We start from the raw sequence: 26,257 nt of genomic DNA, 5'->3' as shown, positions 1-26,257 counted from the left end.
TGCGGAAAGAATGAATTGATTTTATTTGACTTTTGTTCCTAACTACATTCTTTAAACAGTGACATATGCAGGGCTTCAGCCTCCTCTTTTTTCTATAACTTTAATCTACAAATTTGCTGGACGAGTATTTTCCTTGCACAAAACAATATGTGCACACATCCAATGTTGGAGGGCCGCCCGAGATAGTAAAAGCTCGAATTACTTGAAAATCGTGTTCAATGAAATACTTGAGGAGACGCATAATACTCACTTTCATTGAACACAGGTCTTAGATCTTCCTTCAACATGAAATCCAAAGGAAAAGAAACCAGATGGCCCTTCACAGATTCTAACCTCTCCATGGGATCTGCCGTCTTCACATCTCCATTTTGATATGATTCTAACTTCTCGGGAGCAATTCCCAAGTCGATAGTTGTGTGCCCAATTTTCTCCTTGCAGAAGGCTATACTTTGCCTGAATGCAGCCCTGCGTGAAGTCACCCGTGGCCGGATGGGGCAAACAATTTGTTAGCAAGTGAGAAAATGTAAGGGATTAGGAGGAAGACTAAAGATGCATATACCTGGAATGTATAAAATCGTTTGGTATGCAAGAAAACACATCTTGGTAGATTGTGGTATTTGTCTGTAAACAAAGAAACAAAAAAGCACATATTGTTATTACTTGCAGATACAAAGCAATATATGACTTCAACAAAATTAAACTCCAAAATATTAATTATTTATTCATCTGCTCATCAAGATATTTTTCTCCTTGTTTTTTTCACCTTTGCAGTTGCCATCCAGATGTCCTTATAAGTTGAATCGACAATTGGGTCGATTATTTGATTCATCTGACAACATAATGAAAAACGTACAAAGACAATCAGACAAGTGACACTAGGTATCTTACGATTCACAATATCATTATTGTTACAGCTGTGAATTAACGACGACAAAGAAGAAATGGAAGAAGTGAACAAAACAAGATTTACTAACCTCTGTGGCACGAATACCGAGATGTTCAGACCACAGTGACATGCGAAGACTCAATGAAAACTTTCCAGCCTTCCATGGCTTTCCTCCCATAAATGAATTAATCATCTCTCTATCTTCAATAAGTAGACCAATCTAAGATACAAAATAATGACGGTTAATGGAAGCAACCATGCATGTAGAAGAGGAGCACAAGAAAAGTCAAGTTTACGCAACAGACAGTATATACTGAAATCGTACTACATTTACAATTCTGTGTTTATACGCTCAGTCAGCATTATGTTGCATTTTATTCAGAATAAATACTTTATCAAGTCATTTTGTGCGCTTAGGCCATGCATAACTTCCATAGCATAACAAACACGCTCTGCATCTTTAAGGTTTAAAGCACCATCAAATGTATAATAAGATAATGCAGGAGAAACCAGAGCGGAAGAGATACCTCAGAATCTCTTGAACCAAGCAAACTCCTATCATTGATGTTAGCTGATCCAATCAGAGTTGTGCAATCATCGACAATCATAATTTTACTATGCACATAGATCTGCAGTGCCAATAATAATATAATGATGATGTATTCATGAGGTGGAAGCTATAAAATTTGACAAACATGTTACCAATATCTTTAGATTGGAAAGAGATGCATAGGCAGGCACAAAGTTACATTGATGATAGGGAAATACCTGACTACAGGCCACAGGACCGCCTTCAAAGAGTTTACCATAAGATCTAAGGCCGTAGAAGGAAATATAATCATGCATCTTTGCACCAAGAATTTCATTAAGATTGTGCAATATTGAATTAGGTCCTCTGCAAATGGTTCGATATTGCCAATGCATAACAGCTCTTACAGATGCTGCACCAGTATCATCCAGACCCCCCTGTTCAACCACAAAATCAGCACAAGGAATATATGGGCAGATATATACAATATGTTATGGACTTTGACAAGAACTGGAACCTGGAAGCCGGGTATAAGTGGTATCACAATTATAACTCTAAAAGGCTTTTTATCATTGTATGCTCGCATAATACGTCGAAATAATGCTTCTAAAACACGATTCCGTATAATTTCATCTCCTGAAAGACCTGATATGAAAAATTGATTCTGGGAAGAAGTTGCAAAAAAGTAAAAGGATGTCAGAAAAAATAGTTATCACCAAAGTCCCTTGCAGGATATCCAGAAAGATCAGAAAGCAGAGACTGCATAGTGCAAAAATGTATCCACAAAGAAAGAGAAGTTCTCAATATGGACTAAACGCTGACGAATGGACAAGAAATATCATACATGACTACTAGCAAATTCAACTCAAGCAGAACTTTTCTTTTTGAAATAAAAATCAAAAGCAGCAATAATGCTTGTCAAATTGTCGAGAAAGCTTGAAATGCTCTTTATTTTGAGCATATACTTCCTGAAATATATGATATATATAAGTAAGTCTAAATTATTACATAAGACTAACTTACATAAGAACATTGAAATACATTAGGTATGGGTTTCGTTACTTTCGTATCATCGCAAAGTGAAGAAAATTGAGAAAGAAATTTACCTCAATGTAAATAAAGTGCTCTGATTTGTCGATAAGAGAGCAATAAGCATTGTGAATGCTCTCTTCAACTTGGCTTGTTCCTGCTGACCACTGACTGACACTTCTAATAACCTAAAAGTGAGATGTTGTTAGGAACATGCAGGATGCAAAGTCCATTATCACAATCAAACGGTAAGAAAACAGAAACATTTACTACACATTAAATGATTAAACCCTCTGACATTTCTGAATATCACCTCCTCTGGAGGTTTATAGAGTACACGTCCCCTTGGAAACTCAACTTTGATTAAAATTCTATAGTCCTTGTTTCCCCTGGTTCAATTCCTACAACATTGTTCTAAGCAGTATGTTCTTCAAGGTTACTTAACTTGACACTTATAACAGATATATCACTACATAAATAACATCAAAATAGGAAGATGGCAAATAAGAAATTAGAAGCCAAATCAGAAATGACATTTGCAATAATATGGAATTTCAAAAAGACAAAGGAGTTTTGGTTCACCTGACATCGACATGAGCAACAAGGGCCAACTTGTCCCGATTCATCTGTGAAACCACCCTTGTTGCCCCGTTCTTGTGTTTCCCACCACTCTGGATCTTTCATGCCAGACTGTGCCACCCCGTCAGAAGCCATTTTTCCATGTCGAGACAGAGAATCAAGGTCATCTACAAAGCCTCTCATTGGCGTATCAGGACCTACTGGTGCAATTTTTAACTTCCGGAAAGGGAAAGCAAGGTTGTTGCTAATCCTGCTTGGCTGATCAAGGAGATCATGTGGAGAGTCCGACCCGTTTAGTTGCGTGTGTTCATTTGGAGAATCCAGCCCATCAGCTTCTTGGGGTATAAGAAGTGGAATATCTTGACAGGATGATATCGATGAGAAGGAATCCGTCCTTTTATGCTCTTTGTGATTACTAGCGTTCTTACTTTCAATCTCCACCTCTTGGCTTCTTCCCATGTAATGAGGAATGACCATGTGGTGCTGCGGCATAAGTAGTGGAATTGCTTGTTCGTTTGGAGCCTTATTTCTCTGAAAGAATATATACCGACTTAGCACATAACTTATTGTAAATCAAAATTATACCATCCTAGCAGGATATCAACCTTTGCATAGTTCCAGCGCTGAACAAAATGTCTAGCCACGTCACGGCAGGGTGGTCCCCAAAGGGCACAGTGAACGTCATGCCAAGGCATACGAGGATATTTTCCACGATCCAACTCATCTTTCATTGTATCCTCCCACGAATTTGGTTCAGATTCCCTGACAGGGTTATATTTCAAAAACCATATTTCACGACAATGAAATCATTTCAGAAAAGATCTAGAGCTAGGTAACATATAAATTTAAACCCTTAATAAAAGATACAAAGCAAAGAAAAATAAATATGTATAAATACGGATATCATGTTTCTGTCATTATCTGCGGATAGTTGTCAATGCATAATCCCAGAGTAGACAAGAAGCTCACCTTGGGTTGTAATAGTCCTTTCCAGGCCATATAGAAGGAGGGCAATCACCCACTTTATGCTCAGCAGTATCGTAACGACCAAAGCATAAATCCAGTCCTCCAAGAAAGCAAATCTGATAATCAACAATGACAAGTTTTTCATGGTGGGACCTATATGTAACAAGTATTTAATATCAGAAGCAGAACAAGATTACATGATAGGGGAGTTCCAAGAGACTTTCTGAATAAGTAATACAAAATCTACAAATTGATTTGCAAATACAGCGCGTACCATAAGTAAACACCACTTGAGAAGTGGTCAGGATAACGTAGTACCCTCACATTCTCGTGAATCCCGAGTAGTTTTCTCTTGCTATAAACACTGTTGATTTTCAGAGCAAGGGCTACCTCTTTATAGAGAAGAATGTATATCTGCAGACATGTTTCAGTATCAAAAAATAAGAAATAACGTCTAAATCTTATTTCAATGAACTGTGTTTAAGTCAATTCGCAGATGATGGACATGCAAAGAATTAGAGTTTAAAGTATATTCATAGATGACGATCCTGTAAAGAATTAGAGTTAAAGTTTGCTTGAAAGTAAGGTTCACCTGAACCCCTTCCTTAGCTTTTTCTTCCAGTAAAGAATCAAGTCTAGAAGAAGCATGAGCATGAAATGGACGCCGCAGGTACAGTTCTGGACACAGCCACCAGCCACAAATAAATATCTGCATGGAACTTTCATTCATCAAACAGAAGAAAAATGAAGAATGATACTTATGATAAACATCTGAAAGGTACCCAGCAAACTGAGAAGAACACACCTCTGATTTTGCATCCTCAATTGCAGAAGCAATAGCTTCAAATGCTGACTGACCATCTATAAACCATTGAGCCTGACTACCATCTTCAGTCAAGCCTCTCGGAGGTGCAAAAGAGCCAAAGCGGTGAGGATGACACCAGCCCTCTGGAGGCCTGAGTCCAGCATCATTGATTGAAGCAACCCAATCTTTCACTTTGGAACCACTCTTGACTCTCAAATTAATGCTCCGGCTTCCACAAGCCACCTTTTCAAGTTTCACTTTACTTATCAAAAGATTGTCTGGATATTCATTATTAGGCAGATAGTGCCCGCAACAACAGGCTACAAAATTGAGGGAAAGGTCTACTTGCAAACATAGAAATTCGTCAGCCACCAGCAACTTGTGCATTTCATTTATAATTAACTAAGACCAATATTCTTACAGGGGTAAAGTTAGCAGTCAAAGTTCCTAGTTTATTTTTAAGTTTTTAACCCTAACTCACATGGTTGCATTCTACTAGAGAATTCACATCCAAATGAACATAAACCATAATATATAGACTTCCCAGAGTAAAAGCAATATGCATGACCATCTGATAGAATCATTTATACACAGACCTAACTGGAATTTCAGGGAAGAAATCACAGGAACTGCAGTTTAACAAATCTGGAGCACCAGATATAACATCAGAAAGGGAAAAAAAAAAAGAAAAAAAAAAAAGAAGCCAAGTAACACTAACCTTAAATGTATGCCTTAAAGGATTCCGCTCTTTTATTTCTTTTGCCAGTGAGACGCGGCCATCCCCATTGCCATCTGAGGTTGGTAGTACATCAAATACTATTATATCCAAAGGTTGGGTATCAAAAGGATGTGCCAGCAAGGCCAAGAATCCTGGTTTTAATACAGCCCAAACCTGCACAGGATCAATTAGACGGTAATACGAAGATAACAAGTGAGAAAAATACCTTAAACTAAAGACTTAAAAAGGATGAGGAGATTATGCATGTGATATCTCTTAGCTTGTATATCTGTTGTCCAAAAATAATAGAATCTTCTGTCACTTGATTCCATTCTACATTTGGACTCCTACCAACAAAAAACCTATATTTTGTCGAGTATCTAAGAAATCACAGGTCTCTTTGAGTTAATTAAACTTTCACAGACAGATTACTAATATGACTGGAGAGTTGACCGCCATAACTTTGTCACCAATGTGCTCAAGTTACAAGTGAATATAAAAGAGAGCTTATCAAAAGGACTTCTTACCTTTTGCCAATTGTCATTACAGCAATTGAACCAACGACATGCACAACATTTCCTGGTAGTATCATCCTTTGGAATTTTCGGAAGATGCTTGACCATCACATAGTCTTCTTTTAGCTTAGGGCCATATTCTGGAGAAAATGATAACATGGAGACTTCCAAGAACTTGCAGACCTACAATCCATAATCATTGAGGCTTAGACATTTAATAAGCAAACTGAAAATAGCTAAAGGCAGAGGACGTTCAAAAAACACCGTTAATTATAGCTAATTTCAATTCCAAAACTAGTTATTTAAATCGACACATGTGATTGACATTTAGAAAGAACAGCACCAAGCACACCTCTCGAGAGTTCACAATGTCCATGTTTCCTAGAAAGTGGTTTAGATACCCTTGCATTGCGACCTTAGATCTCTCCGAAATGGATTGCTCCCTACCCAGCGCAGGCCGGATGATTGGCAGAGCAGCGCTAGATGGAACATCTCTGAACAAAAGATGCAACTATAAGATTTATGACAGTAATTCCAGAAAAACGTACACAACAAATATAAATTTAACAAGTAGTGACCTGTTTTTAGCACTTTCATCGTGCTGCAGGGGAACAGTCTCATCATCCTCATCATCTTGCACCACATCTGTGTGATCTCCTATTCCTAGATTTTGAAGCCATTCTTTAACCTTTAATATAATGTCACAAACGAGATTAAATCCCAAACTTTCCGAGATAAGCGGTTAACTGCCACGTGCATACAAGAGTAATGCAAACTGGCTTTCCGCTCACAAACTCAGACGGTAAGATAAAAAAACACAGACCTGCTCTTGCTTCTCTTGAATTTCCTCAAAAAATGCACGCTTCTTCAATGCGAAATGCAAGTAGAATACATGTGATGGTTTCTTCACTAATCGCCACTTAAACTAATGTTTAAAAGAAAATTAAAACACATAATCAGTCCATGAGAATCTTAAACAGTAATCTACAAAGCTAAAGCTAGCAACTTCACAACTTGATATTAAAGCCAAAATTCGAAAAGAGTGGACCCAATTAGGAAACAACACCTCAATTTTACAAAGTAAACAGAAATGCAATGATTCTAGAAGATTCTCTATCGTTAAAAGTTAAAGACTTTCTCTTGACTTAACATCCTGATATCGGACTTTCTCTGCACTTATCCAAATTTTCTCGGCATCCAAACACACAATTCAGATTGAAAACTGAAATTCAGAAACAGAGAATCAGGCAAAAGCGTGGAGAAAAAGAGAGAGATCGGAGTTGCGTGCCTGCTTGTATTGGAACTCGATGGTGTAAGAGAGAAGCACGGGGCTGATATCGCCGGCGTCGGGACGGGAGACGGAGACGATGGTGGCGCTGGGCAACTCGTCGAAAATCCGGGCGGGCTCGAAGGACGAGAGACGGCAGAGAAAGGAGGAGGGCGATATGGCCGACTCCGATCGCATTTGGAGGTAGCGGGATCCGCCCCTGGAGATTAACTGCTCCGATTCCATTTTCCGGTTTCGATCACTTGGAGATTGATCTTAAAAATTTGATCCACTTTTGTTGTAATTTGTTTGTTGCAGGATATAATTTGAATAATAAAACGAAAAGTAAAACAAAATAACGAGACGGAATTCGGGGGAGTCACCGCTCGCCACAAGCAAACGACGTCAAAGGAGTATTTATTTTGGTCAGAAAAAGGAGGGAGGGAGTCGAATTCTCCTCAAAAGTGGAAACTTCGAGTTTTATTGGTTTATATACGTGGAGTTGTAGGGAGTCGACTTTAAAAATAGGACAATAAGACCTGGTTTGATATTGAGGTGATTCTGAAAAAAGTTGGTATAAAAAAAAGTTGGGAGCTGTTTTTGTGTTTGGTAACCATTCAGCTTCAGCTTCTTTTCACAGTTTTGGATGAAAAAAAAAGCCAAAAACAAGAAGCTGCAAAACCCAACTTTGAAAAACTGGTTTTTTTTCACATATGTTTTACATAAAAGTTTACCAAACACTATAACACTGCTTTTTTTTTTTTTCAAAAGCACTATTACAAAAAAGTTTACCAAACACTTTGCTGCTTTATTTCACAACTGTTTATTCTCACAGCACACCAGAAGCAGCTTTTTTTCAAAGCGCAGCAATACCAAACCAGCTCTAAAAAGCATGTTTTGTATACGCTTCCAACGCTCCCGACGAACTTATGTGTGCCGTGTCCTATCTTAATTAATTGCAGTCCATAGTTTATATCAAATTAAATTTGTTTGGAAGTGATTTAGAAATAATTGACAGCACATCCAAATCACCAAAACCACCTCTATGATTCTATCTATATTGGGAATAGAGCATTTTTCCCAGTAAAACACTTTTCGTTTTATTATTCAAATTATATCCAAATTTCTAATATGCAAGTTATGTTATAAACTTCAAAGTACATAAGAGCACAAGTGCTAAAAAGAGTACAAAACGAGCATGCTGGTTCATCACGTAATCCAATCTTATCCTTACCATGAAATTTATCAGATAACCCAAATCTTTTAGTGATTTGGTTTGGGATTTATATCTAACAGTCCAAAATGAATTATAAAAGACTGGTTGGTCCAGATTGTTGGTCAAATTATTGGTGCGACTAGAATGTTGTGCATGTTTCAGAAACAAATGTGGGTACTGCAGTCCTATCAATGTTCAACCATTTTCAAGATACGGTGCCAAGAAATGCGCTTTTGTTTTCTTAACTTCGGAATATCGGAATCAGCGGTAAAAGTAGTTTAGAAATCGCAGGCGAATTTAACAAGGAACAAAAAGGGAAGTTATTGTGTAATCTCATAAAAATTGCTGAGTTTACCAAACAAAGCACAGAAACACACGTCTTACCCACTAACATTCAACCACAACATGGGCATCGGTCCCTCGTTCCAGACAGCATCGACGCTGAGGATGTCCGCCCGCTTTCCTCGACTCACATGAGATGTCATTTGTATCTAGATCGCTTACATGTAACTAGAAAGAATGACATCTATTCTTTAGCCCGGAAAGAGGACCATTCTCAATCAAATTGCATTCTGTAAATTAGCACAAACATACGCCTTGACTGATATATTCAACAAAGTTACCAACACTGCAATCAACATATAAGAAAATGTGCTACTCGATCTCAAAAGGTTTAACAGTTTCTTTAAAGTAGCTCACGAAATAAAACTTCTGTATATATAAATAAAACTTAACAGCAATAACGTCTAGACTTCTGGTTCTTCAGTGCTCGGAGTAAAGGTCCGTCGCTACTCACTTCTTTGCTTTCTTCGCACCTCCCCTGCAGAAACGAACAGAAATGTTTCATTTCATGATCCTTGTGTCCAACAAATGTAACACAAGATTTCAAGTAAACTTACTCAGACTGTTGGGGTGCGGCTGCTGGTGCTGCCTTCTCTACAGGTCCCTGCAACATCCAGACACAAAAATAAAAATGAATGTCCAAAAACATATGTTACAAACGATCAACGTGAATTCAGCACAAAAAAGGGCAATCAAAAGATTTTCTTAATGTCTAAGCCTACTTGTGCCAATCGTTCTTCACGGCGAGCATGCTTCCTCTCTCTGCTAGCCTTGTTCTTCGCACGCTTGGCCTCAAACTGGTCAGCTAGAGTCTTTTCTCTGGCCTTCTCGGCCTTTGACTTGTGGATACTCTCCATCAACACACGCTTGTTCTTGAAGACATTACCTTTCACCTTCATGTACATGTCATGGTACATGTGCTTGTCAATTTTCTTGGACTCTCGGTACTTACGGAGCAAGCGCCTCAATACTCGCATCCTCCTCATCCAGAGGATTTTGGTGGGCAGCCTTGCCTCCCTGGTACCCTTGCGCTTACCTGGAAAATTTAAAAAAACTTGTCATATCCTTTACAATGTCCTTCCTAGTAACAGTATGGGAAAAAGAAACCTAACTGAACTAAGATGGTTTGCAGAAAGAAATATGACCATAATATGACAAAAAAATTGCTGAATCAATTGAAGAATAACATACCATGACCAGAGTGACGACCCTTCCTCTTGGCCTCCTTCATTCTCCGAGCACGAGAACGGGAGTGGATCTTTGTTGGTTTCCTGATGATGAACCCATCCTTCACCAATTTCCTGATGTTTTGCCCTGAAAACCGGTTATTATTATCATCAATCACATCAAAGTCTATACCAAACCCCGAGGCAAAAGAAACTAGCGCAGATAAATGGAGAAATGGAAAAAACTAAGATGTATAAAGCACTACTTCGGTTGTGTATAGTATGGTGATAAAAGTGCAATCACAAATATAGCGGAACTCTTGCAGCTGGGACTTTAACTTATCAAGTAATCTCATAAAGTGCAGTGCCTTCGGAACATTACAGCAAAATATTATCAAACATTATGGTGCATAAAAAGCATGTTCTAGACTTTAACCAAAACCAATAATCAGATTTTAACTGCGAGAAGGCCAACCGCAACGCAAACTTTTTCGACAAATAACACGGAAGCACATTGGATAGTCTTAATCGATCGTTTCAAAAATCGACGATATGCAGTATATACTCGAATCATTTCTCTTGCTAAACTAAATCAATTAGTTATACTAATCAATTGGGTAAATTAATCAACTCAACACCGTGTTTATAACATAAATACTCTCCTATTAAATCCAATCGAAATAAACTCGGTGCAATACTAATCAATTGGGTAAATTAATCAACTCAACACCGTGTTTATAACATAACTACTCTCCTATTAAACCCAATCCAAATCAACTCGGTGCAACAATCCAAATTCGCACTAATCGTAATCCAAAATTTTCAGATCCAAACCCAAGAAAAAAGCAAAAAACCTCGAATTGAAACAATTGAAACGAATTGGAAGAAGCCCTAAAAATGAAATGAGGGGTACATACTGGAATTGGCCATGGAGATCTCGCTGACCTCATTGGGGTCGAGCCAGACCTTTCCTTGGCCGCACTTGAGGACGCTGGCGGAAAGCCGCTTCTGGAGCTTCAGCGACACCATTGCTGCTACCTCTAGGGTTTTACGAGAAAGAGGAGACTTGTAGGCTGTTTCAGAGGTCGGGGATGAGTATAAAAGGCTAGGGTTTTAAGAGGCTGAGTTGGTGGGTTGTTTACGATTTTGGAAGTGTGGGCTACCATCGACCCAAAACTACTTTCCCAAAAGCCCAATATATTGGCCCCAGTTCTTTGAGCCCATTAGCCCACAAAGCAAAGGTTCGGGTAAACCGTAATTTTGGTAGGTGTGTTTGTTAACTTTGCCTTGCAAAAAAGATCATCATGCACTCAATTTTTACGGAATGATAAGAGATAAATTACATTTCGAGGAGTCCATAATAACTTGATGAAGTGAAAACGACAAATCCCTTTTTTTTAAGGTAAGTTACTTTTATTTTATTCAATGTATCTAAGCAACCATTTTAATTTTCGACATTCTTTTGTATATCTTTAGCATTTCGGGTGCCTTTAATTTTTCTTGGTTCGAACCATCTATGTCGAGCCATTACTTATGCCCTTTTATCATGATTCAACAACAAATGCTCACTTTCGTTTCACGCTCACTATGATTCTTTTATAAGCTAATTTTTGTTTACTCTACATTCTTCTTATTCCAGTTATATGTATGTAAACATGCTATTAGTACATCTATTTTTTTTTTTTTTTTTTTTTTGTAAATTTCAAATAGAAATGAAGAAACTAGGGAATTAGAAATGTAAAGCCATCTCGAGTCGTAAAAAGCCAATATAAGTTGCAGATTATGTTTTAGTCTATTTTAAAAAGAGAAATGCTAAGAAAACTCTCTCAAATGTATGCTTGTATGCCACTTCATATTTTTGGCATGATATTTTACAATGTTCATACGTAAAACTATGAAATAACATAAAATTCATAAAAAATCACTTTTAAGAGAAAGATGTTAACGCTTCTCTTTTAGAGACCCAGTCTATTGTTCGGGCTTTTGTAATCAAACCCAATCCAAGTTGGATGCAATTGACTCAATTGAGATGTCCATCGCCGACGTCAAAATTGGACCGTAGCCACCCGCCAACGAATAACAACTTGGCCTTTTCACAGCTGTCGCCAATTTCTTCTACTCTTCATCAAGTTCCCGTCGTTTCCCTTTCACCGTCCTGATTTTCCCGCACTTTCCCGGAAAATTTCCCAACCGATTCCGCCAAATTCACTTTACCCACAAATCGAATTCATCGGCGATGGATATCTCTCTTCTATACGACACCGTTACAGTCGCAACCACCGCCCAGGGCCTAGGGTTCGCCAAGTTCCTAATTCGTCACCATGACCTCACCTCCAACAATCAAATCTCCATCACCTATACTCATGCCGATCAGCCTTCGCCTTCCAATGGAGTCCCCCAGATCTCCGCCGTTATTTTTTCCTTCGACGCTGTCGCTCCGCCGCGTGCCCGGCCCAACTCTACCAGAACCGCAACCCGAACCCTCCTCCGCAAAAAACGCCGCACCAGACGGAGACCTTCGAGCGGCGACGATTCTAACGACGGAGGCGAGGAAGACGGCGGGTTTTTCGGCGGGGATGGTCCGTTTTTCAACGGAGGATGGGGAGGCAGTGGAGGTGGCGGCGGCGGGGGTTGGAATTTCGATAGGTTTGGAGGGAATAGTTGGGATGAGTCATCGTCGTCTTCGCCGTCCGATCCGGCGTTCGATTTCGTCTACGAGGTGATGTGTTGGATTGCGCTTTCGAATTGCGTGCACTTCGCATTCAAGAGGGTGATTCGAATATTGGCGGATGGGTTGGGAGACGCCCACAGGGAGAAGGTGCCCATGAGATTGACTTCGGTCTGCTGATTTGGTACCGTTTCGTTCTCAATGCTTAATGTATGGATTGGGGAAAGAATTCGGGTCTAATTTGTGCGTTTAGTTTGGTTTTCTTCGATGCTCGAATTTGTATATATTGTACATAAATTGCCATTGGTGTTATGAATGGGTGGTCTGATTCTGTTAATAATTAATTTTCCTTTGAATAATATCTCTGCTCGAACTTGATGATTGTGTAAGTATGAGTTAATGCTAACTCTTAGGAATATGAAAAGAAGTTCTGTGTTCGAAATACGCGGAAACACACTGACTAGTACAATGTCAGAGGATTGGGACATAGATTACGCAGATTTTCTCGAAAAACATTGATTCATTGTAGGCATTTCAAAATGTGATTTTTTAGAGTAAGATATTGATGTTTAGACCTTCATCCCGAAGTGGAGCTTAGAAGCCAGAGGATTGTGATGATAAGTTATGCAGATATTCTTGGAAAGTATTGAGGGTAAGCACTTCAAAGTGTGACTTTTTAGGGTAAAAAGCTGTTGTTTGGAGCTTTAGACCCCTATCCAGAGGTGGAGATAGAACAAGTTACCGTGCTTATGGTAAACTTACGTCCAGTCTTGGTGATGTTTTTGTCTAGGTTTAGTTCTTAGGTTAGGTTCTCGACGATAGTCGTTCACTGTAACCTCTTTGTTTAAATTTGAATGGGCAAGTCTTGACAAGAGCAGCTTTGTGGTATTGGTATCTTAGGAGTTAGGTCTGATATGCACTATAAATTTATTCAAGTATCTACGATGTCATATGGGTTTGAAAGTGCGTAGTATTGGAGTGAAGTGTTGTTCTATCTGATTTTATGTATGGCTTTTGATATTGAAAACGATTACTCTTCCTGTATATTATGATTGCTGTGATTTAGAATGATGGAAATTTTAGAAATAGCAACACCGATCTTGCGTAGATTTATCATTTTCTTTTAGTAAAAGGAAAAGGGTAGGATAGGACAGTGAGGAAAAATCCATGTAGCAAGAGGAACAGTCTTAGAGCTTACAGGTCAAGAAAGCGAATGAATAGTTTAGTTTTATCATGACTTTAGAAGCATGATTGAAGTGTTAGTTTGTGGTTGAAATCGTTGGTAAGAAGTTGATTTCATTGATCTCACTAGGTGTAGGTGGATAATTAAGCCTACAGAGGGCAGAGGGGGATGAATGGGAGGCAAGTTGACGATCGCTTCTCGTCTTTATTTCTTTTTCTATGGTCCCTTATCTTGTTCTGTGGTGTTAGCTTTGTCATTGGAGCTTTCCTCGATGAAAAGTAGCAGCCCGCTTTTGCTGTTATTTGTTTAAGAACCTTTTGTAAAGAAATGATGCACACGTTGAAATTGAATGACATCGTGAAGGAAATTTTGTGTTGCTTTAGATTTTATATTTGTGGTTTTTTCGTGTTTCGTGGATGGTTTTTCTAAATTAACGATGCCGCTTCAACCGTTGGATAGGTTTTGAAATGTCTTACGTTGAGTTCTACATTGTTTCTGAATGTCACTACCTGCAATGGATACATGTTTACTGAGTTCCTGTTGCTTGTACTAAACAGTTTGAGCAATCATTCTTCATGCATTATAATGTAGTTTGTGGCAGTTTGTATCGTAGCTATCTCATGATTTCTATTCTTAACTCTAAACCTGATATAACAAGTCATTACGGCCCAATACCATTCAATAATCATTTCATTTTTAAGCTTCAGGTTACTTAGACCATCTTCAATGGTGATCTAAAATCTAAAAATATTTAGCTCAGAAAATTTAGGGCATGTTTGGTACTCTACTTGAATCCAACTTTTTAAACTCAAAAACAATTTTCAAGTTTTAGGCTTTAAAAACTTGTTTGGTAGGATTATTTTAAAAAACTGAACTCAAGATTAACTAAAAACATATAGTCTATTCTCTAAAAACATAAAAAGTGAGTTTTTAGAATTTTTAAACTTAAACTCACTCATTAGTTTTCTCTCCCTCCTTCCCTCTCACTCCAAAACTCTCTCTCTCTCTCTCTCCTTTTTTTTTTCTTCACCTTTTTCGTCTCTCTTCCAATTTGCTCTTTTCATTCTCTTGGTTCCTTCTCTTACTCCTCTTCCTCTCTATCTCGTCTGATCCTCTCTCTTCTTTCACTTTCCTTCAGTCATCTCTTACTTTCTTTCCTCCTCTCTCCTCTTTCTCCCTCTCTTGCGATCCCCTCTTTTTAGATCTTTTTGTCTAGTTTAAGTTGTAAGATTTAAAAATTTTAAATCGCAAACCAATCAAGTTTTTAAGTCTTAAAGAAAATTGTTTTTAAGAAATGTTTTGAGAAATGATAAAAATTTTCAAATAGGATACCAAATAGGCTCTTAGGTTTTAGCCCAAACACAGTTTTTCTGCTTCAACCCTTCTGACCTAAAATTTTAGCCCGAGATTATCAAAGAATGAATTAAGGCTATTTTTTTTAAAATTAACTTTTAAAAAAAATTATGTAGACTGTCCTAAATTAATTATATAAACATTTTAACCTAAAAATATTTAAATTCCGATAAATTTTGAAAAATCACTAAATCAATACATGAAAATCATGATAAACCACATAAACTTAATACAAACAACATTTAATAAACCACATAAACTTAATACAAATGACAATTAATAAACCACATAAACTTAGAAGAAGAAAAAAAGACAATTAATAAACCACATGAACTTAATACAATCGAAAACTCATAAACTTAATAATGATATCCACCATCTTGACTTGGTGATGGACTTGGGTGATAGTCTTGAGATGAATCATCTTGAAATATACTTCTTGTGGCATTCCTTTGTAAAATGTCCTTTTGCTTACCACGTAAGTATTTCTTTCTCTCTGGAGTGTATTTGTCGAGGTCCTCCATCATCAAATTAATTTCGAACCTTTCTTGCTCCATATCCCCTTGTTCCTTCATGGCCAAACGCATTTGGGCCGATTCTTCTTGCCGAGAGATATGGTTTTCATTCATTCTTACCATTTCGCTAGCAAATTGTGCACTTTCTCGGATCTTGGGACTTCTCTTTTCTCTTTGCTTCATTTTGCTTATCTCTACCCGGGGGCCTTGCAAAAGAAGAAGTTGGGGTCATTTGTTCGACACCTTCATTGTCGGCAAAATTCACACCTTCATTGACATCATTTGGGGGTGGGGCTTCACTATGAAATAATCTTCCACATTGTTAGTTCGCATCGGTTCCCCACCTCGGACAATGCTTGAGGATGTTCCAAGCATGATGCAACTTAAAAGCTTGATTTTTTGGTATAGTTCTTGTCTTGTAAATTGCCATTGCTTTGTCACCCTATGCAACAAATACATAAAAACTATTAGTTGCAAAATACTATTATGTACATGACAACTAAAATATCAACAAAGAAACTCACAATTTCTGAGGAGCCCCTTCCATTAGGCATGTCAACCGTGGCTCTCTCCAAACTTCCCTTCCACAAAGTGCACGCTTTGTTGATAATCTTCCACCAATCATAAACATAACCAACTTCCCTTCGACTGGTGTTGGAGTTTTCATGGAACTTATCAACGATTTTACCCCACAAAACCTTTATATTTTGATTCGTGTCGACGACAACATCTTCGCTAACAGAAATCCATGCCAAACATGAAACAATATCTTCATCAAAGGTCCAATTAAGACCTCTAACATGCTCTTTTGCCATCTTGAAAAATTTGGAAATGAGAAGATATGGTAAAAAGAAAAATTGGAAGAATTGTAGGAGAAAAGTGAGTTTTGTGTGGATGTTTGAACAAATACATATGTATTTATAGAGTTTTTGCTTGAATTTTAAGTTAAATAATTTTTTTTTAATTATTTTAGCCATTGGATTTAAATTTGGACCGTTAGATCTTTTTTTTTTTTACCGTTAGATTTGATTATATTTGATCTAAGCCGTTGGATTCAATAAATATATAAATATAAAACTAAAAAAAATAATTTGAACCTGGACCGTTGGATTAACCAATGATCCATCCGTTGGATTGAAAAAAGTAGTCGTTGGGCTACATAATTGGCTGACACCCAGGGGACAACCCCACGTGGGTGGGCCTGTCTTATCTACCTCTCTAGTGCGTGCAGGGCTGATTTTGCTTTGTGGGCGATTGGAAGCTGGGTAGTGGGCTTCATAGCCCCTGTTTCAGTCTCAGTTGGTGGGGCTCATTTTGCTTTGTGGCCTAAAATTGGGTTGGTATTTGGCCTTAGAATAAGTTTTAGGTTTTAGGTTAATTTTAGGTCATGGGTTGGAGTGGATTTTGGGGAGGGGGGGAAGGGAAATTTTAGGTTTTAGAGTCATTGTTGGAGAAGGTCTTATGTACTATTAAAGCAACTTTCAGTTTAAGATTTTGAAAACCAAAAACGAAATAGTTATCAAATGATACTTTATATGTTGATTTTGTTAGATAATTGTGAAGACTTATTCTTATCCTATTTTTGCAAATTGGTGATATTATTATTAGTTAATTGACAACTTTAATTTATTGGTACTTTTAATTTCCATAAGTCCGTTGGTGGTGAAGTGGGTGATAATTGTTCATAGAAGGTGAGCCGAGACAGGTGACATAAACATATATTATAAATGTGACTTTTGCAGCGTTTTTGTTCGTCTGCCAAAGAACAGTTTGAGTAATGATTGCATTCGATTAACCGTAAACTAACAACAAAATAATGGTGGTTAAGGTCACATAATATATGTTCCCCCCACTTTGATTTTGAATGACGTGAGTATTGCTTTGGTTCATGCATCTTTCCTTGTGAGCTCACATTATTCTAATCTTTTTGTCCCCTTTGCTTCACCAACTTGCGTGTACATGAATTGACTTTGGAATAGTTTTTCGGAAGTTGATTTTTACACACATTTTAAAGTTTTTTTTTTTATATATTTTGTTTATTTCTAATTATCGAATCGAAGAAATCAAGCGAAAACAACGAATGTGATTAAACATAGTGTGTAAAAGAAAAAACAGAATGTTTTGTCGTTTTCCTTTTTTATTTATTTATTAACCTGCATTACTAATATAAGATGTGAGTCGTGCCAAATTATTGAATTCGTGATCTAATTTGATAGTTACCATTAAGAATACTTAAACCCTTTTCTAAGTTTTCTTTTATTTGGGAGCAATTGTCATCTTATTTTTGTTGTGTGGGTAATACAAGACAAATTACTTTTCTATGTACTTTTTGACTGATTTTAAGATTGACAAGTCTTCTTGTGGTTGTGCTTTTCTAACATTGGAAATTAATTATTTTCTTTTTTCTTTTTACAAATTATATAGGTATTAGTCGGCACTCGTACTTATGGGATATGGGGTTGGGCCCAGAACCTCAGTCTCATAATGAGCTAATAATAATGTGATTTAAATTCGTATTTGGCGATAATTGAATCTAAGACCTCTCACTTACCAATGAAAAAAACTACCACTAGACCGTAGTACTAAATGATCTAAGTGGTCAAAGATAAAAGGGAATGTAATAGGTACAAGAGATGGAGAATTGAGGAGTTGGATGTAGGAATGTAGGAGAATTTATATAACAACTTGAGAATGAAAAATTCATACTTGTTTTCAGGGTCTAATTTTCTTATAATGTACTTGTTTTAGATGAATCATTTCACAATTTTTCTACCGTCCCCTTTCCTCCACCATCTTTGTTTCTCCTTGACTAAATCTAAAAGAGGAAGGAAAAGTAAAAAGGTATCCCTTGATTCGTAGGAAAAATGGGGAAACCATTTGACTAATTATGGTGGCAAAAGGAACCTAGTCTTGAGTGAGAAATGTTTTGGGTATGCAAGTGTCAATGGGTTGTTAGGTATGACCCCATTGGTAAGAAAAATGCTAAGATAAATCTTTCAAAATAAACTCTTCATTGATTTTCTACCACTTCATGTTCTTTTACGATATGTTATAATATTAGTATAGAAATTAACGTTAAATTATAAGATAACAGAAAATCCCCGAAAGTTTCACCTTCCTGCCGGATCCCGTGTCCAAATTGGTCACTTGGATTGCAACGGTCAGTAAGCGCAGACAAGTAAACGCTCAACAGCTTCTTCCCGTTCCTAAATTGGGAACAATGGATTTACTTCTCTGCATGTAATGATTATTCAATAATTTATTTTATCATTTTTGTACGGAGGACATGGAAATTTTTTCTTTTTGGTCAAAGTCTACGAACATCTCACCCTTTCCCGAAGATTTCACTGAATTCTCCTCCTCCCCTCCCCACCCCACCTGACCGGCGGCTGGCCTACCAACCATCACCTGACCCCCACCCAATTCTCAGCCCTCCTCCCAGTAGCACCACCTCCTCTCTCCAGTCTCCCTTCAAAAAATTTACAATCTTTTACTCCCTTCAAGATGGACACTCTGTTCAACTCTTAGTTCCATGTTTCCTCGTCAGAGGTCAGGATATATAAACTAATTCATGCATGTACACATGGGCGGAGTTAGAAATTTCTTTTAGTTGGGGTAACCTGAAAATCAATTAAGAAAACCTTATTATAGTATGACTTATAACTAATATGAAAATAGGGATGATTTCAAATGACAATGTATCACAATTCCAATGTTACAAAAATTTCAGTGTAGTAGTGGAAAGTGGCAAAGTGATAAGAAAAATATTAATACATAATTAAACAAGAGTGAGGTTTTTTGGTTTGAATGACAGAATAATAGCACTTTTGCTCATATAATATTTGATATGGAGTATATGCAATATAAAAGTATGTTGGATACTAGGTACCTTGACATCACGCAGGTTTGGACTCATTTCACGCGTGATACAGAGCATAGGTATAGTACAATAAGGTAAGATAATGATTATACCATCATAAGAAGACATTTGTACTGAAAAGTGCCACGAATTCTCATAAGACATTTGTACTGAAAAGTGCCACGAATTCTCATCAATACGGAACTCTGCTGCTAGAACCTGGTGGGGGTGCAAAAATAGAAAATGTGAGTGAGCGAAACAAAACTTTTCAAATCAATTTCAATTACCAAAGGCAGTAACCCCTCGCTGTAACACCTGTATAATTTCCCAAAAAACAACAGGCGTGACTATAACTCAAAACCATAACCAAAATAATAGTCTCACAGCTATGCTGTGTCAAATATCTCAACAAGAATAAGTAACACAGGTGAAATAAATCAATATGAAATGGTATGTCAGCCGGATCCCCCTATTGTAGCCTATACAGTTGAACCAATAGCTCATCAACATGTTAGCCAATAGCTCATAAACATGCTAGCCAATAGCTCATAAACATGCTAGCCAATAGCTCATCAACATACTAGTCAATAGCTCATCAACATGCTAGTCAATAGCTCCATAACATACTAGCCAATAGCTCATCAACATGCTAGCCAATAGCTCAATAACATGCTAGCCAATAGCTCATCAACATGCTAGTCAATAGCTCATCAACATGCTAGCCAATAACTCAATAACATGCTAGCCAATAGCTCATCAACATTGTGAATGCTTTGAAGTGCAAGGTGAACACAGGCCACAATAGGTGGATCCGGCTGACATACCATTTCATATTGATTTATTTCACTTGGGTTACTTATTCTTGTTGAGATATTTGACACGGCATAACTGTGAGACTATTATTTTGGTTATGGTTTTGAGTTCTAGTCACGCTTGTTATTTTCTGGGAAATTATACAAGTGTTACGGCGAGGGGTTACTGCCTTTGGTAATTGAAATTGATTTGAAAAGTTTTGTTTCGCTCACTCACATTTCTCTATTTTTGCACCCCTCCAAGTTCTAGCAGAAAAGTTCCGTATTGACGAGTATTTGTGGCACTTTTTCAATACAGATGTCTTCTTATGATAGTATAATCATTATCTTACCTTACTGTATTATACCTATGCTCTGTATCACTCGTGAAATGGGTTCAGACCTGCTCATTGCGCACTCGTGTACTTAAGCACTTTTAGGTTTTAATGTATTCACATTTTATACACTATCACACTTTATGGCTTCGTCACCTTCCAAGTGTCGCCCAGCACAGCTCGATTCGGGGTCATAGTGAACATTCCGGGTCGGGGTGTGTACCCTCACATGACGACCAACACATCGTGATTTAGGTCGGGGTGTGTCATATATGGGTACATGATCTTTTTTCTTTGATTTTAAAATGTATCCATGTCAAGTTTAATCGAAGAAATTAACTAATGTTATTAAGTCTAATATCTCTTTTTTTTTTTCTTTTTTTTTTTTGGGTGATTTTGAAGAATGTACCCATGTTTTGATACAATTAATTTTTTGGTTAATTTTGATGAATGCACCCATGTTTATACACACACACACACACACACACACACAATAGTATATTTATATTTTTAATCCCACAAATTATGGTTTTTTTTAATTTAAAATCTCATTTATATAAACAACTAAAATTTCTAATTTTTAATTTAAAAAATATAGTAACGTATATAGAAATAAATTATCACATTAATTTTAGGGACCTTAATCAAAAATTAAAAACCAACAAGGTTTCAATCAAGTTTCAATCAAAGAATATTCATAACTAAGGATCACATCTAAAATCTCCCTTAAAATAATCACTAACAAGAATTATTATGAGTATAATATAAATATATATGTACTGATCATATAAATGTATTATTATTATTATATAATATAATATCAGATACATGAACCGGCATGAATGGGAGCATAACCAAAACTTTAATTTGCGAAACAAACACAGTCGACCGCCCGCAACAAGAAGGATAAGGCATCATGCATCTAATCTAAACACCACCCTCGCCATATTTTAATGCCATTTAGCTACAAAGCAGACGTCTCTTTTTTTTATTGTCGGTAGGTAAGCGATCATGAGTTTATAGTCAATAATAAGCAAGCAGTGATCTTCTTGCTCTTTTTACTGTGAATTCGTGTGTGCGCGTGTGTGTGTGTATAATGTTGCATGTCATTACAAACAATATAGCCAACAAAACATACTAACATCTTATAGTAGTTTTTAATGGATTATACGTGCAAACATCACTCTTTTGTTAAGTGCTTTATTAGAGCGTCTCTTTTGAAGTTAGTAAAAAAAAAAAAAAATTCAAAATTTTTTTGAAATGTCATATGAACTTGTTCATATTTTTTAATTTGTCATATAAACTAAAATTTTAAGCAATTTGTCATACCAACTTTACAAAATTATTAATTTATCATCTCACCTTAACGGAGTAAGTTTACCATCCAATATAAGTCATGTGACTCGCACATGACTTGTGTTTATGATTATTTAGGTCATTTTAACGTATCTTTCACAAGTTTTTTACTTTTCTTTAGTAAACACTTACATTTTTTATTTTTTTTTAGCTCATATGCATCTACAACTTCATTTATGGTATAAAACGTCAACTTGTTTCTCTTTTATAGAGCCCGTATGAAATTGTCTTTGTGACATGCTAAAATGCAAACTCCTATTGGTGTATCATTATATATTTGGAATAACTAGGGATGGGCAACGGTTATGGTGGACGAGTAACTACGGTTATTTACCCATAACTGTTTAAGCTCTTACCCGCATAACTGTTTACTCGTTGGGTATTTACATAAACGGGTATACCAATACTCATAACCATACCCATAACCGTATACTCATTTAACCATAACCGAATACCCATTTATCCCTTTTTAACCGGTTTACTCTCTTTTTTACCCGTCTACCTATTTTTTTAACAACTTAAAAATTAAAAAAGAAATTTGTAATAATTTTATTTTCTAACAATTAAACACCGTTATAAGTGCATTTAACATGCATTTTCGTATTAATGGTGATATTATTTATGAATATAAGTGATGTCTTCCAATTATTTGATGGTCAATCTCTAACAGGAATCATGCATGGTTGTAGGTTAATTAATATTCTTATATATATATATATATATATATATATAACTACGCATTAGTTTGCTAATAAGCTCACTTGATAAAATATTTGGATTTTTATTTAGAAAGATATGTTCATCGATCCAAGCCATTTAATCGGTTTCGAATTTTTGGGTCAAATATTTATTGAAAACCCAAGGCCAATTAAATTTATATGTCTATATATGTAGTCACACATTAGCTGGCAATAACATGCTTCTAAAGGTAAATCCTGAATACTAGATGATTCAAAACTCCAAAATATTTCAAAACACAAGTTCTTTAGCATATTCAATCACATATATTAAACATATGCCCGTTAATATCAACTATATTTTTCTCTCAAGTGAGGCATATATATATATATATATATATATATTATGGTCGGTTTATAACCAGTTATGTCTCAAGATATTGAACTTAACTAGAAACTAATTTTTTTTTTGTTTAATCTTACATACATTAAAATAAAAGGTTAAATGGGTACCCGTTTATAACCGCGGGTAATACTTATAACCACCCATTTAAATTTCACGAGTAAACAGTAATACCAATAACCATTTATTTATCTAAACCGTATGTTTTAAATGGGCGAGTAACTGCGAGTTACCCATATCCGTGGGTATTTTGCCCATCTCTAGGAATAACCATAAGATAGTGCATTGCATGATCATTTCATTGCTATCGTATAAAAATATCGTTCCATCGTCTGAGAAACCCTATAGTTTTTTATCGAACACAACTTAATAAAAGGGAAGTAAGGTATTAGAATGACCGAAATAACCTAAACACAAGTCATGTGCGAGGCACATGACCTATATTGGATTGAAAAACGTAACAGAGTTAAGGAGATATGACAAATTAATGATTTCAAAAAGTTGGTATGACAAATTGCTTAAAATTTTAGTTTATATGACAAATTAAAAATATGTACAAGTTCTTACGACATTTCAAAAAAATTTCCCCTTTTTTTTATTTTTAATTTTTTTAAGTGTCATTTGCTAATTGTATGATACTTTAATCCACTCGTCAACTAACTATTTAAATTTTATCTTTCATTTTAAATATTAATGTCTTAACTCTATCTTATTTTGTAGACCCAAAATTTATTTTTATCTCTTCACTAAACAAGAAGATGTTTTTGTTCACCGCTAACAAAGTAATGGTCACCATCATTTTATTGATTATCGTGGAATGACTTCGTATATTTATAAGATAGTTGCTAATTTTTTAACTACTACATCCGTTTGAGATGTATTTTTTTAGTGTGACATAACAAATTTAACTTTATTACTCAAATACTACCTCGCTTGAAAATGCTCTTACGGTCATGTTAAAAGCTTTTATTAAAAATAGGGTGCGTTATGAGAAAGTACTTACTTGAAAGTACTTTCTCGTGAGCATTTCTATCTTTTGTATTCTCCAAACACACTCGAAAACACTTCCAACAAACACAAACCGAAACACATTGATTATATAACATGCACAAAGACAAAAGCAGTTACTATTAAACATAAACACCGAAGCAAACAACACACGTTACACAAACCCAGTCATATACACTCAACACTCACATTTCACACACGTAAATTAAACATACATAATTAATATGTTTTTTATTCCTAGCCATACAAATATTTAGCTAGAACAATTCCGCTGCCTTAATACAGAAGCTGCCCTTGTTGCCGATATGCCACCAGGTCATCCAGCATCCACAGGTCCAACGAGTCCGACTCACCGCTTCCACTCACCACCTGACTCGGCTGCTCTACCACCACCTCGTCCAGCCCCAAGAACGACTCCAAGCTCCATATCTGCTCCTTCAGCTCATACCTGCCGTCCCCACCCGCCACCTCATTCTTAGCATACATCTCCCCACCACCACCGCCGTGATATAATGGATCATAATAGTAAGAACCGGTCTGGAAACTCGGTTGAGTCGGCTCCACCAGAGTTGACTCAGCAACAATGCACCGCCTCTTCGTCGGCGGCGGCGTATCCGGAGCCAGAGATGGAAGCGGTGAAGAGGGTGGTGGTTGGGCAAAGTTGAGCTTGGCCTTGTCCCCGCGGATGCGCACGGCGGCTTCATCGTAAGCGCGGGCGGCTTCCTCAGCGGTGCCATAGGTGCCGAGCCAGACCCGGACGCCTTTGTGGGGGTCGCGAATCTCAGCCGCCCATTTGCCCCACGGCCTCTGCCTTATTCCTCTGTACACGTTTTTCCTCACTCTCTTGCCTTCTGCGGCAGCAGCAGACCCGCTCGCCTTCTTGGGTTTCTCATCACTTGTCACTACTTCAATCACACATAATTTAATTACTTCATTTTTTTCGTTAATCGAGTACAAAAGTTAGAAGAACAACCCTTATAAATCTTAAAGAAATTTGAATCAATATTTCAAGGAAAACAAATTCTTTTTTTCGACATGAAGGAAAATAAATTATTTGCATCTCTTTTCTTCTTTTATATTATTTTTTTATCGTTTAATTTGTTTTCGATTTATTCAACTTACAAAGAAAAATAAATGGCAGGTGTCCATTTTCCAAACATAAACAGAATTTCATAAAAGCCAATTTCTTTTGTGTTTTGATCTTCCAGAAAAGTTGTAAATAAATCTAACTATTATCTTATTGTATTAAAAGAAGAGAAATGTTATTAGCACTTCAAAAATCTTATTCTATCATTCATAAATGCATTTTTATTTTCAAATATAGAAAGTTTGGAATATAGAATAAGATTTTTAAAATGGTAATAACAATTTTCTAAAAAAATAATTAATAAACACAAAAGGCAGTAGATTATGATTAATTACTACTGTAATTTAGTAGTTGTGTGATCATTAAATTAGAACAGTGTACATAATTAATTGGAGAATTTGATTCCAGCCGAAATCAATAATTAATTACCTTTCCTAATAATGACGATCCAACTTTTTATAGGGAAAAAAAAAAAAAAAAAAAAAAAAAAACCCTGTTGGTGGCAAGCATCACCAGCGAACAACAAAAAAAATTATATGCAAATAAGCCAATTCTTTAATCGAAAATCTAGTGAAAAAATTAATTCATAAACAATCCCCAGAAGTAGCAGATGAACCAAAACAAACAGAAAGAGCCAGACAAGTTCTGAGAAATAAATACAATTAATAAAAAAGTATATGAAACTCTAGATAAAACCCATTCATGAAAATGCCATATATATATGTATGTATGTATATATAGATACCTTTGGTGATAGATGGTTTGGGCTTTTGGACCACCTTGTGATTCTCTGGCTGTTTGTTGATGCTGTTGGAGTAGTCTATGCCGAGGAGGTCAGAGATGGTGTCAAGATCTGACCAGAGGTCCTGCACCGTCAGCTTCCGGCCGCGCTTGGCGGCGATGAAGTCGGAAATGATAGCACCACCACACATGTTTATATTGCCACTTGTAGAAACTTAAAGAGAAAAAAGAGCCATCTCAGGACACGCACAAGCGAGAGGCCT

General features: G+C 36.6%; 4 protein-coding genes across 6 annotated transcripts; 1 reads left to right on the top strand and 3 right to left on the bottom strand.

The window, feature by feature from the left end:
- Positions 1-7,753, bottom strand: LOC137737729 (phospholipase D zeta 1-like). 2 transcript variants are annotated; one of them, XM_068477278.1, is made up of 20 exons: positions 7,316-7,753; positions 6,851-6,952; positions 6,606-6,715; positions 6,380-6,521; positions 6,040-6,210; positions 5,513-5,686; positions 4,795-5,037; positions 4,582-4,698; positions 4,264-4,403; positions 3,993-4,142; positions 3,629-3,785; positions 3,027-3,554; positions 2,522-2,632; positions 1,933-2,079; positions 1,655-1,852; positions 1,414-1,515; positions 975-1,106; positions 764-829; positions 560-621; positions 1-465 (listed from the first exon to the last, which is right to left on the bottom strand). In XM_068477278.1, the coding sequence occupies exons 1-20, from the start codon at positions 7,538-7,540 to the stop codon at positions 216-218; spliced, it is 3,327 nt and encodes a 1,108-aa protein (XP_068333379.1). In that variant the 5' UTR covers positions 7,541-7,753; the 3' UTR covers positions 1-215. The 2 variants fall into 2 exon arrangements, with proteins under 2 accessions (XP_068333379.1, XP_068333380.1); XM_068477279.1 differs by lacking the exon at positions 1,933-2,079.
- A 1,336-nt stretch (positions 7,754-9,089) lies between these two features.
- LOC137736588 (large ribosomal subunit protein eL19z-like) lies at positions 9,090-11,101 on the bottom strand. The gene is made up of 5 exons (XM_068475831.1): positions 10,936-11,101; positions 10,044-10,166; positions 9,575-9,888; positions 9,410-9,456; positions 9,090-9,330 (listed from the first exon to the last, which is right to left on the bottom strand). The coding sequence occupies exons 1-5, from the start codon at positions 11,045-11,047 to the stop codon at positions 9,303-9,305; spliced, it is 624 nt and encodes a 207-aa protein (XP_068331932.1). The 5' UTR covers positions 11,048-11,101; the 3' UTR covers positions 9,090-9,302.
- Positions 11,102-11,993: 892 nt separating this feature from the next.
- On the top strand, positions 11,994-13,075 carry LOC137738015 (uncharacterized). The gene has a single exon (XM_068477615.1). It carries the CDS (start codon positions 12,255-12,257, stop codon positions 12,864-12,866), a length of 612 nt encoding a protein of 203 aa, XP_068333716.1. The 5' UTR covers positions 11,994-12,254; the 3' UTR covers positions 12,867-13,075.
- Positions 13,076-24,227: 11,152 nt separating this feature from the next.
- LOC137737290 (ethylene-responsive transcription factor RAP2-3-like) lies at positions 24,228-26,257 on the bottom strand. Of its 2 annotated transcripts, none has more exons than XM_068476731.1 (2): positions 25,999-26,257; positions 24,228-25,071 (listed from the first exon to the last, which is right to left on the bottom strand). In XM_068476731.1, exons 1-2 carry the CDS (start codon positions 26,183-26,185, stop codon positions 24,443-24,445), a joined length of 816 nt encoding a protein of 271 aa, XP_068332832.1. In that variant the 5' UTR covers positions 26,186-26,257; the 3' UTR covers positions 24,228-24,442. The 2 variants fall into 2 exon arrangements, with proteins under 2 accessions (XP_068332832.1, XP_068332833.1); XM_068476732.1 differs by having other exon boundaries at positions 24,228-25,068.

The sequence above is a fragment of the Pyrus communis genome, chromosome 6, assembly GCF_963583255.1.
Source record: "Pyrus communis chromosome 6, drPyrComm1.1, whole genome shotgun sequence".
Classification (NCBI taxonomy): Eukaryota; Viridiplantae; Streptophyta; class Magnoliopsida; order Rosales; family Rosaceae; genus Pyrus; species Pyrus communis.
Note: the sequence above shows the minus strand (reverse complement) of the source record. Positions and strands in the feature narration are given on the sequence as shown.

Coding starts and splice junctions, on each gene's coding strand:
- LOC137737729 (XM_068477278.1), bottom strand. CDS start 7,540: ATGGAATCGGAGCAGTTAATCTCCAGGGGCGGATCCCGCTACCTCCAA. Junction 5,687..6,039: donor GTAATGACAATTGGCAAAAG/GTAAGAAGTCCT, acceptor GATCCTGTGCAG/GTTTGGGCTGTATTAAAACC. Junction 5,038..5,512: donor CTTTAAGGCATACATTTAAG/GTTAGTGTTACT, acceptor AAACTTGAAAAG/GTGGCTTGTGGAAGCCGGAG.
- LOC137736588 (XM_068475831.1), bottom strand. CDS start 11,047: ATGGTGTCGCTGAAGCTCCAGAAGCGGCTTTCCGCCAGCGTCCTCAAG. Junction 9,889..10,043: donor GGGTCGTCACTCTGGTCATG/GTATGTTATTCT, acceptor TAAATTTTCCAG/GTAAGCGCAAGGGTACCAGG. Junction 9,457..9,574: donor GTGAAGAACGATTGGCACAA/GTAGGCTTAGAC, acceptor TGGATGTTGCAG/GGACCTGTAGAGAAGGCAGC.
- LOC137738015 (XM_068477615.1), top strand. CDS start 12,255: ATGGATATCTCTCTTCTATACGACACCGTTACAGTCGCAACCACCGCC.
- LOC137737290 (XM_068476731.1), bottom strand. CDS start 26,185: ATGTGTGGTGGTGCTATCATTTCCGACTTCATCGCCGCCAAGCGCGGC. Junction 25,072..25,998: donor CAAACCATCTATCACCAAAG/GTATCTATATAT, acceptor GTGTGATTGAAG/TAGTGACAAGTGATGAGAAA.